Source organism: Micropterus salmoides, unplaced genomic scaffold (genome assembly GCF_014851395.1).
Source record: "Micropterus salmoides isolate LMB-PRFRI ecotype aquatic unplaced genomic scaffold, ASM1485139v1 Ms_hic_scaffold_1, whole genome shotgun sequence".
Classification (NCBI taxonomy): Eukaryota; Metazoa; Chordata; class Actinopteri; order Centrarchiformes; family Centrarchidae; genus Micropterus; species Micropterus salmoides.
The window spans coordinates 41,307,295-41,321,255 of record NW_024040040.1 but is presented as its reverse complement, the minus strand read 5'-3'; the positions used below and the strand labels follow the sequence as shown (position 1 = coordinate 41,321,255).

General features: G+C 43.9%; 1 protein-coding gene across 6 annotated transcripts in view; it reads right to left on the bottom strand.

Moving 5' to 3' along the window:
* The window catches only part of atp8a2 (ATPase phospholipid transporting 8A2), a 50,121-nt gene that overhangs the window by 4,745 nt on the left and 31,415 nt on the right, over positions 1-13,961 (bottom strand). For all 6 annotated transcript variants that reach the window (XM_038728133.1, XM_038728139.1, XM_038728154.1 and 3 more), the window contains 10 exons: positions 10,102-10,285; positions 9,124-9,234; positions 7,475-7,549; positions 6,964-7,086; positions 6,416-6,494; positions 6,262-6,323; positions 5,738-5,794; positions 4,422-4,529; positions 2,573-2,661; positions 2,268-2,372 (listed from right to left, as the gene is read on the bottom strand). In XM_038728133.1, coding sequence (XP_038584061.1) covers positions 2,268-2,372; positions 2,573-2,661; positions 4,422-4,529; positions 5,738-5,794; positions 6,262-6,323; positions 6,416-6,494; positions 6,964-7,086; positions 7,475-7,549; positions 9,124-9,234; positions 10,102-10,285 — 993 coding nt within the window. The remainder of the gene's footprint in view (positions 1-2,267; positions 2,373-2,572; positions 2,662-4,421; positions 4,530-5,737; positions 5,795-6,261; positions 6,324-6,415; positions 6,495-6,963; positions 7,087-7,474; positions 7,550-9,123; positions 9,235-10,101; positions 10,286-13,961) is intronic.

Sequence of the window (13,961 nt, the reverse complement as noted above, 5' to 3'; positions counted from 1 at the left end):
AAAATTAGTTTTAAGTCACGATTTAAAAACCGGAAGGCTGGGGGTCAGTCTGACATGAAGAGGCAATTCATTCCACAGTCTCGGGGCTGCGACTGAGAAAGCATTCAGCGTATTCTGCTGAAGCCTCCCTCCACTGCTTGTTTAGGTGGGTGATTTGCAGGCTGATCAACATCCCACCCCTCCTGTGACCCATGGTTTGACCGTATGTGTATTCAGAGCCAGTGAGCAAGGAACTTTCAAAATAATAAAAACTGCGTTAACGTGCGATAAAATAATTGTCAGCGTTAATTAATGCGTTAACATGACACACCCAGCCCTACAAATATAATTTCACCAATATATACTTATATCAAATGTAAAAGCTCTCATCATGCAGAATGGACTCCATCAAAGGTAAAATTCTTCTATATATTATATCATATTGACATTAATGAGGTGGGGCCTGAAATCTGAGCCTGAAAAGTAACTGAAGCAGTCAAATAAATGTGACATGTTGTGAAGTTGAAGTATAAAGCAGCATAAAAAGGAATCAGTCAAGTAAAGTACAAGTACCTTAAAATTATACTTGAATACAGCACTTGAGTAAATGTTAGTCATGATCCTGTCTGTGTGTCTTGTTTGGGAGTCTGAGTTTAGTTCCATGTTCTTAGTTCATGTTATGGTATTCATTCCTGGTCCTTGTTTGTATTATTGTGATTTGGTCTCCTGTGTACTCTGTGTTCTAGTTCTGTGTTCTCGTTTAGGTTCTGGTTCTTTGTAACTTGTGTGTGTTTCTGTCTTCTTGGTTATTCACTCTGCCCCATGTCTGCTTGTCTAGTGTTCTCTCTGTTTCCCCCCTGCTGTCTCTCTGCCTGCCTGCTTGTCTCTCTGTCTCTGCCTCGTTAGCCCTGATCCCGCTCACCTGTGTTGCTCCCGCCCCGCTCGTTAGTCCCTGTGTATATGTATGCCTGCTTGTCTCTCCAGTCTTTGTCATGTCCTTGCGTCTATGTTGAGTGTTCTGCGTGGTGCTCTGGTCCCTGGATTTCTGGTTTGTTTGCCCATTTTGGATTACTCTGTCTTTGTTTTGGATTTGCCTTCTTCTGGATTACCTTTGTTTGGACCCTTGCTCCGAGCTTCCACGTAAGCCTGTTTAGTTATTTGAATAAATTTTATTTTGAACTGCATCCTCCTCTCGCCACGCCATTGTCTGCATTTGGGTCCTCACCTCAGTCTGCACTCAGCACCCCGATCCGTGACAACTGTACTTTGTTACTTTCCACCACTGCTGGCAAATGGTCAATGCTCAAGTACATACTGAACCTATAACTTCAAGTTTCCCCCCCCAAAAACTAAACAATGGTTCTAACACAGTTCTAGTGACACCACACACAGCTAAACAACAGCTAGAGAACGACGAATCCAGAAGACACACCAGGTCTGTACAGCAGTTCAAATTGATCCACCTATGAAGCAATCCAGAGATGGAGGAAAGGGGGAAAAAAATGAACAAAGGAGAGAAATAAAAATGATACTGAGGACCAAGGGCAACGAGTGATTAAAAGATAAACAGGGGCACACAGGTCAGTTGAGGTCACAGTTCACACAGTGGGATAGTGCAAACCCAGAGACTACCTCTGTGACAGCTCTGGTGCTACGGGACCTCAGCCATGGCTTTGGCCCTGCGAGTGGTGCCACCAGGGAGAGAGAAGTTACCATTTATTTTCACACATACAGAACCACACTCCATGGCCACTTTATTAGGTACAGCTATACAATCTAATGCAACAGCTCTGCCACATATTCTTCCTTTATGAAGCTTATTATTGCTAGTTTGGTCTTGGTTAGTGGTGGTGTTGTAGTGGACTATACTATATTGAAATATGTTTCAAATATTACCCCTTGTTTGTAAATGGGGGTGGGAACCCCCCCCCCCAATATAATGTAGCCTAGTTAAACACTGGAAACTACAACCTTAAATTGTTATCTTTGTATAGCAAGAATGCATGGCTGAGCTGTTGTATTGGATTGTATTAAATCTTACAGGTGTACCTAATTAAGTGGCCGCTGAGGGTATAACCTATATATAACCTGTGTATAGTTTTATACAGAATCAACAATTATACATATAGTGATAATGTAAATAATAATTGATTATACTTGAAAATTGTATGCAGTGATGCTATTTAAAAAAAAAAAAACTCAATGGGATAAACTGATTGTTGACACAAATAAAACTGAATATAAATGCAGGTGAGACCCCATGATGCTTTGCAGCATACTGTATATACCTGCGGCCGCTGGCATCCCTAAGTACAGCTGCCCCTGGGTCGACGGCACGAGCCTCCAACTCCTGCACCTCCTCTAGGAGAGACTTCCTCACAGTACGACGTGTGCTGCAAAGCAGAAATAAGCTCATCAGACCCATGACGGATAGTTTTAGGAGTGTTTAACTTTGCAGACACATGTGATTCATAATATAAAGCGTGCGTAAGTGTTGACACAGACTCAATATGGGTTATGTAAACGCTTTGGTTAAGTTACATAGTCTCTGTATGGATTTCCCAAGTATTTATATTAACTGCGTTCTACTTACGCGGTCCAAGCAAAGTCTTTGAGTAAACACGCAGTAGGTACCAGGACCAGGCCCAGCCAGAAGTACCAGCACTGCATCACCTTGCCAGCCTGCAATGACAACACACAGGCTCCATTTATTCCGCTCGTATATATTAATTCCAATCGAGTATTAAGTCATTTTTCTCTGCAATGAGCACAGGGAAACAAATGTGGAGAGAAATGTGACACAAAGCACATTGAACGCCATTCACAGCATAAAATTAAATTTGAGTTGAGCCAGAGTTGCAAGCCAAACATATTTAACAGCTTTCTCGCACCCCATATCTTCACCACAAACTGGATTTAACACAGTGTTCCCACAGCTGAAATACAACGCTTCTATCATGCTAAAAGATAAAAATGCTAACCACAGACCCCCTACCTGCCTCTGCAGTCCAGCTGCAGGCAGCCTCGCTGACCTTTGGCCCTCATCCTTAGCGTCTCCAGGGATTAATCATGCATCTAACCACTCTCCCAATTTGTCTGTCTCCTTGCCTATTACTCCTACACATCTCTTTCTCTCGTGGCTCCTTCCAATCTTACTCTTTCACAACTTCATTTCATTATTAGTCCGTGTATCTTCTGTTGCTTGTCCTCGCCTGTTACTGGAAATCCCTCCTTTGCTTATCTGCAAAAGCCCTGTGGTGTTTCACAATCCTAAGTCTTTGTCTCTAGGCGTGAGCGTTTAAGTCAATAGTCACAAACACTTTATGCGCAGTAACATCCTCAACTTCTACCAAAATGTTCAGCCACATCATGTGTTTCCTGTGTTTGGATCTAGAGATATAGAGACAATCTGGTTGACAGAGAGAGAGAGGCAACAGGGAAGATTAATCAGAAAACCATTAGGAAATATCCTCTGCAGCAGCTGGAATCACAACCTAGTCACAGACAATCCGACTCACACACCCTATGTCTTTCTGTCTGTCACAAACAGCACTGGACACACATTAAATCACATGGTCGTTATACACTCAAGAATGGCATGCTAAAGGATTTTCTCTGCTTTGCTATATCCATAGAAACAGACTGTTGGACTCCACCACTTTACAGTCACACAAATCACACGTAGCTAGACGCACATAGCACATTCATTCTCATAAGTTACACACACAGTTATTCTGAGCAGAAATACACAGCTCTTTTCCATCCCGTCCCCCATGGACAGATGGAAATATAGATAGTGGGAGCAGGGGAAATAAGAGGTAATATGGTAGTTAGGGGGGACGATGGAGGGTTGAGGGGTGGTGGTTGAGTGTCTCTGACCATTCCCCAGTTAGACTGAGCAGCTGCAGAGATATCTGACCGCATTCCTGATTTCTGACACAAATTGAATTAATGGGCTGAGGGGCGTTTAGACGGCCCTATTTCCTCCCCCTCCCAAGACTCTTTACCCACTCAGTGGGGCACCTTACCTCACCCGGCCTGATCGCCAAACCCTAAAATGAGTCTCTCAACCAAGGGGTCCCCATGTACACTCTCCTCCTCACCCCCACTGGACTCTCATCACCACCAGCAGCAGCAGCCCACCCTCTTGAGTCAACACCTCCGCAGAGGACAGTAAAAAAACGGGGCTCGGGTGACACGCAGCAGGTGCAGGAAGCCTGGTGAGAGGGGCTGGTGGGGCATAAATCTTCCCCGGGGCTCCAGCAGTGCCGACGTGGAACACCCAAGAGGTGAGTCTAATAGGCGCCATGCATTTGCAAACAAGAACAAGGGAGGGGCAAGTGATTGAGGTTGCAGAAAAGAGATGTAGAGGGAAGGGCTATTTTAACCCCCTACACCCCGTTACTGAAATGAGTGACACATGTTTATAGAGAGAAACTTGCCTGGCCCAGCATGTCAGGGGCGATGGGGATGGTGGGCCAGATGGCGGAGTAGACAGCAAAGAAGACCATCCAGAGCACCATGCTTCCCCAAACCGCCAGGTGGGAAAACTACAACAGAGAGAAAGGGAGCGACAGGAAGAAAAATCAGAGCGAGGGAGAGAGTGCAGAGATGATGGAGATTAAGAGATGGAAAAGAGAGGCAGCACGAGGTTGAATAGTTTACATACAACTCATCCGAATATACACAACCTTTCCCTCCCTCCTTCCCCTGTCTTCGTCCCACTCTCTGTGATCTGCTGTAAGGGGACACTGTGTGAATTCCAGTGGAACCCTGCTTCATTACAGTCAGGCTGTTGTGTGGACAGCTGAACGGACAAAAGTGTCAGCGCCATTCTGTCCATCCTGCCAATCTCTCGCTCGTTCCAACCGTAGAGAGGAGCCAAATCACGTCGCCGTCATGGCCCAAGCTACTCTCTCGTTTTAACCAAATAATCAGTCACATTTGTAGTTTTGTGGAATTATTCTATGTTCAGATATTTCCTTTTTTAATTTTAAAACATACATTTTGTTAACTGTTTTACTGTGTTTTACTGAGGGCAAAGTTAATGCACAGCTGTTGCCTGCACACACTGCAGTTTTTGCACCGTATAACATCTGGCATATATCTAGTATCTGCTTTATTTTGATAGTAGTGTGAGAGGGGTGTTACAAGAGCTAACTTTGTGTTGTCCTGGTTAGTGTTATCACTGCTAGTATCTGCCATTTCTCCTTGATATTCCAGGCTTAGTGTTCGCTAGCTAGAGCTGACAGATGCTGTGGCGTGTAGTGACTACATTTTGGAACCAGGAGGACGAGTGCAACACACAAATTTACCTTTAAAATTTTTTATTTTACTGGTTTCCAGCAAGTGTTTTTTTTATTTTTATTAATAGCGGCAATGTCAACATATAAACTACGATGGCATTGTGGTGCTCGCATCCCTGTTCATTAACAATATCCTTTAAAAGCCCTGGATTGGCTTGAGATGGTAAGGGTTAATTTATCAACATTTTGCAATTGAATAAGTCTGAAATATTGAACAGGAGCAATGGAAAAAAAGTTGCAGCCACACGGGAACTGGTTGGAAGGAGAGGTGCAAGCGACTGTAGTTTAAGAAACCTCAAACTTCCACCACAAGCTCAACGTAAGCCATGTTTTCCCCTGCCCTTCTTTGCTATGAAGCATTTAAACCAGGATATGTGCCCCACTCTTTATACACAGTTGAGTAAAATACAGCACATGTGGTGTGCCATATTAGAGTGTGTTACTGTTCCTACCCTGGTCCAAGCGGTGGTCTCCATTCCAGCTTTCAGACATACTGTAACTACCACATACTACACACACACACACAGGGGAGAGGGAAGGCAAATAAAAAAAACAGAGAAACAGGATTAGTTTGCTGGCGACTGTGGAGATAATAAACATTTATGTTATATAGTTAACTCAGCAATGTCTGCTAAAATACTCAGAACCCCCACAGCCTGCTGAAGTCTACACACACATAACACAACAAATAAACCCCACTGACATTCACATGAGACTGTAGGGAGTAAAACGATAGCGAGAGTATGAGATGGAGAAGTGAAGAGATGGATGAGCGCGGAGGGGAGACAGACTGGCTACATGAGGCTAGATTGACTGGAGACTCATAACATGGCACTGTGGAAGCAGCACAGTGCCGGTGTGTCCATAAATACTTTGCATACGCAAAGAAATGCACAAATACGAACGCCTAAAGACACAGAAATAAAAAATGAATATAAACACAAAGACACATTGAAAATACAAGTAAGATGCTTACCGTGTACACCATGTTTCCAACAAACAGGTAGTCATTTCCCTGGCCGTTACTGAAGGGAGAGTCTGTGAGGAACACACACACACAGGCGTCATGACAAAGTGTTACCAGCCATAATTATGGAAATGTGCAGGAATTACTCAGGTAAATCACTTACCATGCTCTAACATTTTGAGCGGAAACCAAAACAGAATAATTGAATGAATCAGTGCATTGATACAGTGACCCCAAAACACCTGAAAGACAGATACAGAAAGAGTGAGGGAGGAGAGAAAAAAAAAACACATCAGGTCAAATGAATGCCAAAGCACATATATGCCCCCGCACTCCCACACACATAAAAGCATACAAAAACAGCAATTCCTCACAGTTACATACAACTTCCACTGTGTTCTTGCCATCAAAAGTGCCCTGCTGTACTGTACACACACATACAGTAGGTTGGGCTGCCGGTGTATCCTCTAAAATGAAAGACTTCCTTATTCTGGCCCTATGAATCTCATTAGGGGTTGCCATGGAAACATCCCAGTCTCCATGCCACTCTTGTTTACTCGCTGGCGTCCCAAACAAACATCAGGCATCACTCGTCAGTCCCACAGACGAGCCACAAAGCATGTCAAACGCAGAGGGTAAAAATGACAGATATAGCTTTGATTTACGATGCAGCACGTGGTCTGTGCTGATTGTAAACGTGTGCGTGTGTACCTTGGTGTTGAAGCCCTCGGCATTCTGGGTAATTCGGTAGAGCTGTGGGAAACGGAGCATGTTCTGCTGGCTGCACGGCCGGTCGAATATCCCCAGAGTGAACGGAGGCAGGGCAGTAAATATCTGCATCACACACACAAAATTTAAACATACAGCCATTAAAACAAATAATGACGGAGCAGCGTATATACACACGCGCACACACACACACACACACGCACTTTACTACCTGGACAATCAGCATTCACTTCAGACTGTCGGCATTAAAAGGAATTCTGTAATGTTTTGAAGTCACCAAAACACACACCTAAACTCACATGCATACAAACGTTGACATTCAGACAGAGCAGCGATTAGAAGACAAAGTGGAGTGAGATTGATGGAGAGAGAGAGAGAGACGGCACTTAAAGCGTCAACTAAATAAAACAGGGAGGGGGATGAAACTGAGGGGGAGAGTGGAGACATGGAAGGCAGTCTGATAGTTTGAGAGGGAGCGAGGGAGGGTACTCACCACATTGTAGAGGCCGATGCACCAGCGCTCAAAAAGGATCTGGCCAGAGAACCCGTTCACAAAGGCAAACCAGAGCTGGGAAAACAAAGAGAGGGATGAGAGGAACAATAGGGGAGGGTAAATCTGCCTTAGGGAGGTACTGGTAGTGGAAACAGCACGGAGAGATGGCCAAATTTGTGCTGCAGTTTACAAAATATATGGACACATGATAAAATAAAAATCCTGCACACTGTCTGTCATTGCACTTGTTCTGTAGCCTTTCATCGTGCAAGTTTCAGGTATGTGAATGAAGGTCTATCGTAGTTTTTTAAGACATAATACTGTATGAATGTTTTAGAAATGCACAATATGGTACAAAACAGGAAGAAAGCAATTCTTCTTGTACAAACTTCCTCACAATGAGTGAATTCAAGTCTATTTTAAAGCACAATGGATTTTTAAACATTTTTATCATTTTAGAACATTTTGGTAACTTACACATCTTAATTAGATTTTGTCTAGTTACAGTTGTTTCGGCCTGTTTATGCCGTTTGTATTTATAGTTGTAACAATGTTAAAGATGCCCTCTTGGTGAGGTCTCTTTTGAAAAAGAGATTTTAATCCCAACAGACTATTACCTGGTTACCTGGTTAAACAAGGAAAACGTGAAAAAAAGAAGAAAAGGAAATGAATGAAAAGGCTAGTAGAAAACGTGTTTCCCAACATTTTCATCCACTGCAGTTAACACTTATTAAACTTATTATTAAATATAAAGCATTCTAGTAAGTAGGAGTTGCTCTAAGTTTAAGCAATACGTCTTAAATGCATTCCTCACTCAGGTTGTGGCTGGCTCTGAAACCACGTTCTGAGTTAATTTACCTAACCACAGTGTCTAAATGTGACTCTGGCTCAAGGGAAACCTACATTAACACCTCCATGCGCACATACATACACACACACACACACACAGAGCAGACGCAGGCTGATCCGAGGCCAGATAGAGAAAATGTTTGGGGCTGCTGTTGGGAGTTGTGGCATTCCTGGGCATACAGTGGAGCATACAGCCTAAGGGTGAGGTCAAATACACAAAAACATACACACTCAAACACACCCATCCCCCTTATTCTGTGTCTGCCAAGTGGACAGAGACAGTCTCTAACCTTTGGCCTAGAGCGCTCTGCAGGGAGCCAATCATGTGAGATAATCATGGAAACACACACACACACACACACAGAGGCACAGATTGGTGGTGTGAGCAGGACAGTAGGCTACAGGCTGCGGTTCCCATGAGGACCTGCACCTGCTGGCACCGTTAATGTCAGACAGAGGGGCAAGGGGGGTGGAGCACAGCTGACAAATGCCCCTCATAACAGGCAGGCCAGGGCGGCGGCATGCCCCTTCATCACACACACACACACACACACACACACACACACACACACAAAGCTCTCGATCCTTGGAGCCAAGGTCTTGTCACTGCTAGCTAAACACGCGTTTTTTGTGCGTGTGTGTGTGTGTGCGCAAAAGAGACAGAATGCAGACACCAGAAGGGCACCTCGTACATCACTGTCAGCCATGTCGACAAACAGCTGCAAAACGTCTCTGTTAATGGAACTGCGTGTGTGTGGGTGCATTTTAAAACCGAGAGGGTGTGGTGGTGAAGCTCCTACCTCTATAATGTATAGGACCACATTCTTGTAGAAACAGTAGAGGATGCACTTGGTGACACGATTGTAGCTCCACGCCCCATGGACCAATAGCAGCTTCTCTAGGTAGGAGAACTACCAATCAGAGAAGAAGAGAGAAGAGATTTTTGTTACTATAATTAGAAGAAAAATAAAGAGAAAATTAAACCTTAAGGTGGAGAGACAGAGAGAATATAAAAAATGTGACTGTGAGAGATGAAAGCTGAGGCAAGGGGAGGCTCACTGATAGAGATAAGTTGTGCATGATGCCCAAAGGCTAAGAGATAAACTCGTCAAAGAGTGAAAGCGGCAGAGTGGGATTGTGCGAGACAGATACAGAAAAGACAAGACTCCTCAGTAATTAGGACAACCCTTGTGTTGTCCAACCAACAGTGCAAAACCCAAACATATTTATTTTACAGTGATATAAAACAGTGAAAAACAGATATTCCTCGGAAGCTTAAACAAGATGTTTGGCACTCTACGTTAATGAAATATTTAAATGGGTAACCAACTTCTCAGCAGTGACGGAAGTTTAAGAGCTACCCAATTTATTTATTTAAACTTAGAAATTTGGGGCAAAAAAGGGATACTGTCTAGAGCAGAATGAAAATGTTGAAGTATTATTCTGTTAAATTTTTAATATTAAACAATTACCATTCAAAAGGCATATTTCCTTTTGGACTTAATTTTATTTTCAGAATATAAACACGTGCGATGAGCCGCTGGGTTAGTTTCGATAACATGATACCTAAGTGATCCCCTGTAAGTTAATTCTCCCCCTCCAGGGAGGTCAAAGATCAGGACCGGCTGAACGGTGAGCAGGTAAGGATTCAGTGTCTTGCCTAAAGAGACTCAAGCAGGGTGGACAACCAAGCATGGATCCATTATCCACGTTCGTGTAAAGCCTGTAACATATCTGCATGACCCTAGCCACGTCTCCATGCTGCGTCTGCACCCCACCTGTGCTATGGAGTAGTCAGAAGAGTTGGTGGCCTGCATGCCCTCGTTGCCGCTGATCCCCACTCCGACGTGAGCCGTCTGAATCATGCCCACGTCGTTGGCGCCGTCGCCTATCGCCAGCGTGATGGCCTTCACGTGCTTCTTTACCATATCCACAATCTCTGACTTCTGCAGCGGAGACACTCTGCAGAAACAATTTTTTTTTAAAAAGAAAAGAAAAGAGAAAGATCGAGATGGTTGGTTGACATTATAGGTGTACAGCTGTCGGGACCAGTAGGAAATTAGAGGTTGGAAGATAAAATAATACTCTGCCGCTGGCAGAAAAACACACACAACGGGCTCTGTTTACAGCTCTTCACCAGGAATTAGAAACAATGATTCACTGTCCTGCTAATAAGGCTCTGGGTGGCTCACGTCTGATGTGTTTATATGTGTGTGCTTACAGTGGTGTTCAGGGAGCTTCCAGTGGTACTCCACCCTCTTGACCTATATCACAGATCCTCCTCACCGTAACTGGTTCTGTCTCTTCACTGACATTGAAAGACCCAGGGAGGCTGGATTACAGACGATTCCCTCGGGGACACTGTGTGACGATATTCAGGTGTTTGCTGAAGTACTGTGGATATTTGTTCATTTTATGGATGAATGTGTTGCATCTGTGGACAAATGAGACCACAGCTCCATCGGAGGACCCTTTTCTGTTTGTATTTACTAAAAAGGTTTTGGAAGTGTTTTTCCTTAATATTTTTCCCACCATCTGCCATGGAAAGGAACTGCGAAAGCTTTAGATCGGTGTGTGCTGGAAAAATTATTTTCTTAATTTTAGCTTATTTAAATGTGAAAAGGTGTGAGAAAAACTTGGCTTTTGAGTTTAAGAGATCACTCCTGACAAACTCACTACAACATCCATTTAGTGGCTGTTCAGGAGCTTTTGATCATATCACAGGTTCTTCCTCAGCATAGGGATTTTGCCCAGTTGTCATGAAAATGTAGTAAGTTCCCATTTTTTCTGAGCACTTTAAGAACTTATTGTGCATTTTGATTTAAAAATTGAGACTGAAAATTAATTCTTTACCTTGGAAACAGCACCACAACATTTTTGATCGGATGAAATAGTTCTTTTTTCTTTTTCTAAAGCAGTGATGAGAAAAGAGGGGTTTCTTTGATGCCAAGGCACCGAGACATTTATAAAAGGTGCAAGTTATAATGATGAGATGCAATAAGATGAAGTTGCAGTTTCCTTTATGCTACCTACAAAAACGTTAAAATTATGTACACTAAATCAGTGGATAAATAAGTCATAGAAATAAAACTATTTGACATGGTGGATTGCTGAGAATGAATTGAGTTTTTCACATGAATTTGTGTTCTAGACTTTTATTTGTTTATCTGTATAGTTCAAAGTTCAGCTTGGTATAATAGCTGCAGTGAGATTTATAAGGGAATGATCAAGCTTGACTGGTAGGGATCTTGGGAGGTGCTTGTGTGAGAAAAATCCAACTGAGTGTTTACGTTCCCAAAAGCTGCAGTCTGGACCTAATGGCTAGGCGTGGATTTATCTTCAGCGCTGCTTTCAAAACATGCTTTGTATGAGGAGGCGTTCCTTCTGCCTGTCATTCACATGAGCACAGCTCGAGTGAGTCTCGTTCTTAGTACCTGCAACCTGTACAGCGAGAACAAATATACACTGCTCAAAAAAATAAAGGGAACACTTAAACAACACAATGTAACTCCAAGTCAATCACACTCCACTGAAATCAAACTGAACACTGATTGACAATCAAAATGGAATAGACAACAGGTGGAAATTATAGGCAATTAGCAAGACACCCCCAATAAAGGTGTGGTTCTGCAGGTGGTGACCACAGACCACTTCTCAGTTCCTATGCTTCCTGGCTGATGTTTTGGTCACTTTTGAATGCTGGCGGTGCTTTCACTCTATTTGTAGCATGAGACAGAGTCTACAACCCACACAAGTGGATCAGGGAGTGCAGCTCATCCAGGATGGCACATCAATGTGAGCTGTGGCAAGAAGGTTTGCTGTGTCTGTCAGCGTAGTGTCCAGAGCATGGAGGCGCTACCAGGAGACAGGCCAGTACATCAGGAGATGTGGAGGAGGCCGTAGGAGGGCAATAAACCCAGCAGCAGGACCGCTACCTCCGCCTTTGTGCAAGGAGGAGCAGGAGGAGCACTCCCAGAGCCCTGCAAAATGACCTCCAGCAGGCCACAAATGTGCATGTGTCTGCACAAATGGTCAGAAACAGACTCCATGAGGGTGGTATGAGGGCCCAACGTCCACAGGTGGGGGTTGTGCTTACAGCCCAACACCGTGCAGGACATTTGGCATTTGCCAGAGAACACCAAGATTGGCAAATTCGCCACTGGCGCTCTGTGCTCTTCACAGATGAAACCAGGTTTACACTGAGCACATGTGACAGACGTGACAGAGTCTGGAGATGCCGTGGAGAACGTTCTGCTGCCTGTAACATCCTCCAGCATGACCGGTTTGGCGGTGGGTCAGTAATGGTGTGGGGCATTTCTTTGGGGGGCCGCACAGCCCTCCATGTGCTCGCCAGAGGTAGCCTGACTGCCATTAGGTACCGAGATGAGATCCTCAGACCCCTTGTGAGGCCATATGCTGGTGCGGTTGGCCCTGGGTTCCTCCTAATGCAAGACCTCATGTGGCTGGAGTGTGTCAGAAGTTCCTGCAAGAAGAAGGCATTGATGCTATGGACTGGCCCGCCCGTTCCCCAGACCTGAATCCAATTGAGCACATCTGGGACATCATGTCTCGCTCCATCCACCAACGCCACGTTGCACCACAGACTGTCCAGGAGTTGGGGGATGCTTTAGTCCAGGTCTGGGAGGAGATCCCTCAGGAGACCATCCGCCACCTCATCAGGAGCATGCCCAGGCGTTGTAGGGAGGTCATACAGGCACGTGGAGCCTCATTTTGACTTGTTTTAAGGACATTACATCAAAGTTGGATCGGCCTGTAGTGTGGTTTTCCACTTTGATTTTGAGTGTGACTCCAAATCCAGACCTCCATGGGTTGATAAATTTGATTTCCATTGATAATTTTTGTGTGATTTTGTTGTCAGCACAACTATGTAAAGAAAGGAGTATTTAATGAGATTATTTCATTCATTCAGATCTAGGATGTGTTATTTTAGTGTTCCCTTTATTTTTTTGAGCAGTGTACCTTCAAAGAAGGAGGCAAGGGAGAAAACTGATACTGGGACTGGGATTAAACTTGTATAACAAAGCAAGTTCTATTTCCCACAGTACAGGATTTGCTACTGTAGTGGCGTATGTACAAAAACATTTTACAGTGTCTTAAGATTGCATATTTGTGTTATATATTAAATGTGGTATTTATTTACCACAAATAAACACTGCAGGTGCAGTAGGCCATTTGACTGTGTAACTGGAGATTAACCCAAATCCAGATATTAAACATTTACATTACATTTCCTGGATTCTGTAATTACCTGAGCCTCAGTGATGCATTAGGTGATGGTAATTTAAGTATCAACACTGGACAGTGTGGCCAACACTTCAAACCGGAGTCACTTTCACAATGACGTTTTTCTGCGCGTGTGTGTGTCAAGTACGGCTGCAGCTAACTAGGTCTAGCACTAAATCCCCACCAATTTCGTCAGTGATAATGATATTACAAAATTCAATCATGTGCAGCTGCATGAGCCATCGCATGCAAACAGAATACAATATGAGGCTTTGATAAAAGATATGACAAAATGAAATTATGAGCAGATGGATGACCCCTTAGACACACCCACAAACACTCACACATCCGGCTGGAGCCCACAGGTAATAAAGATGGTCTATCTTCTATGAAT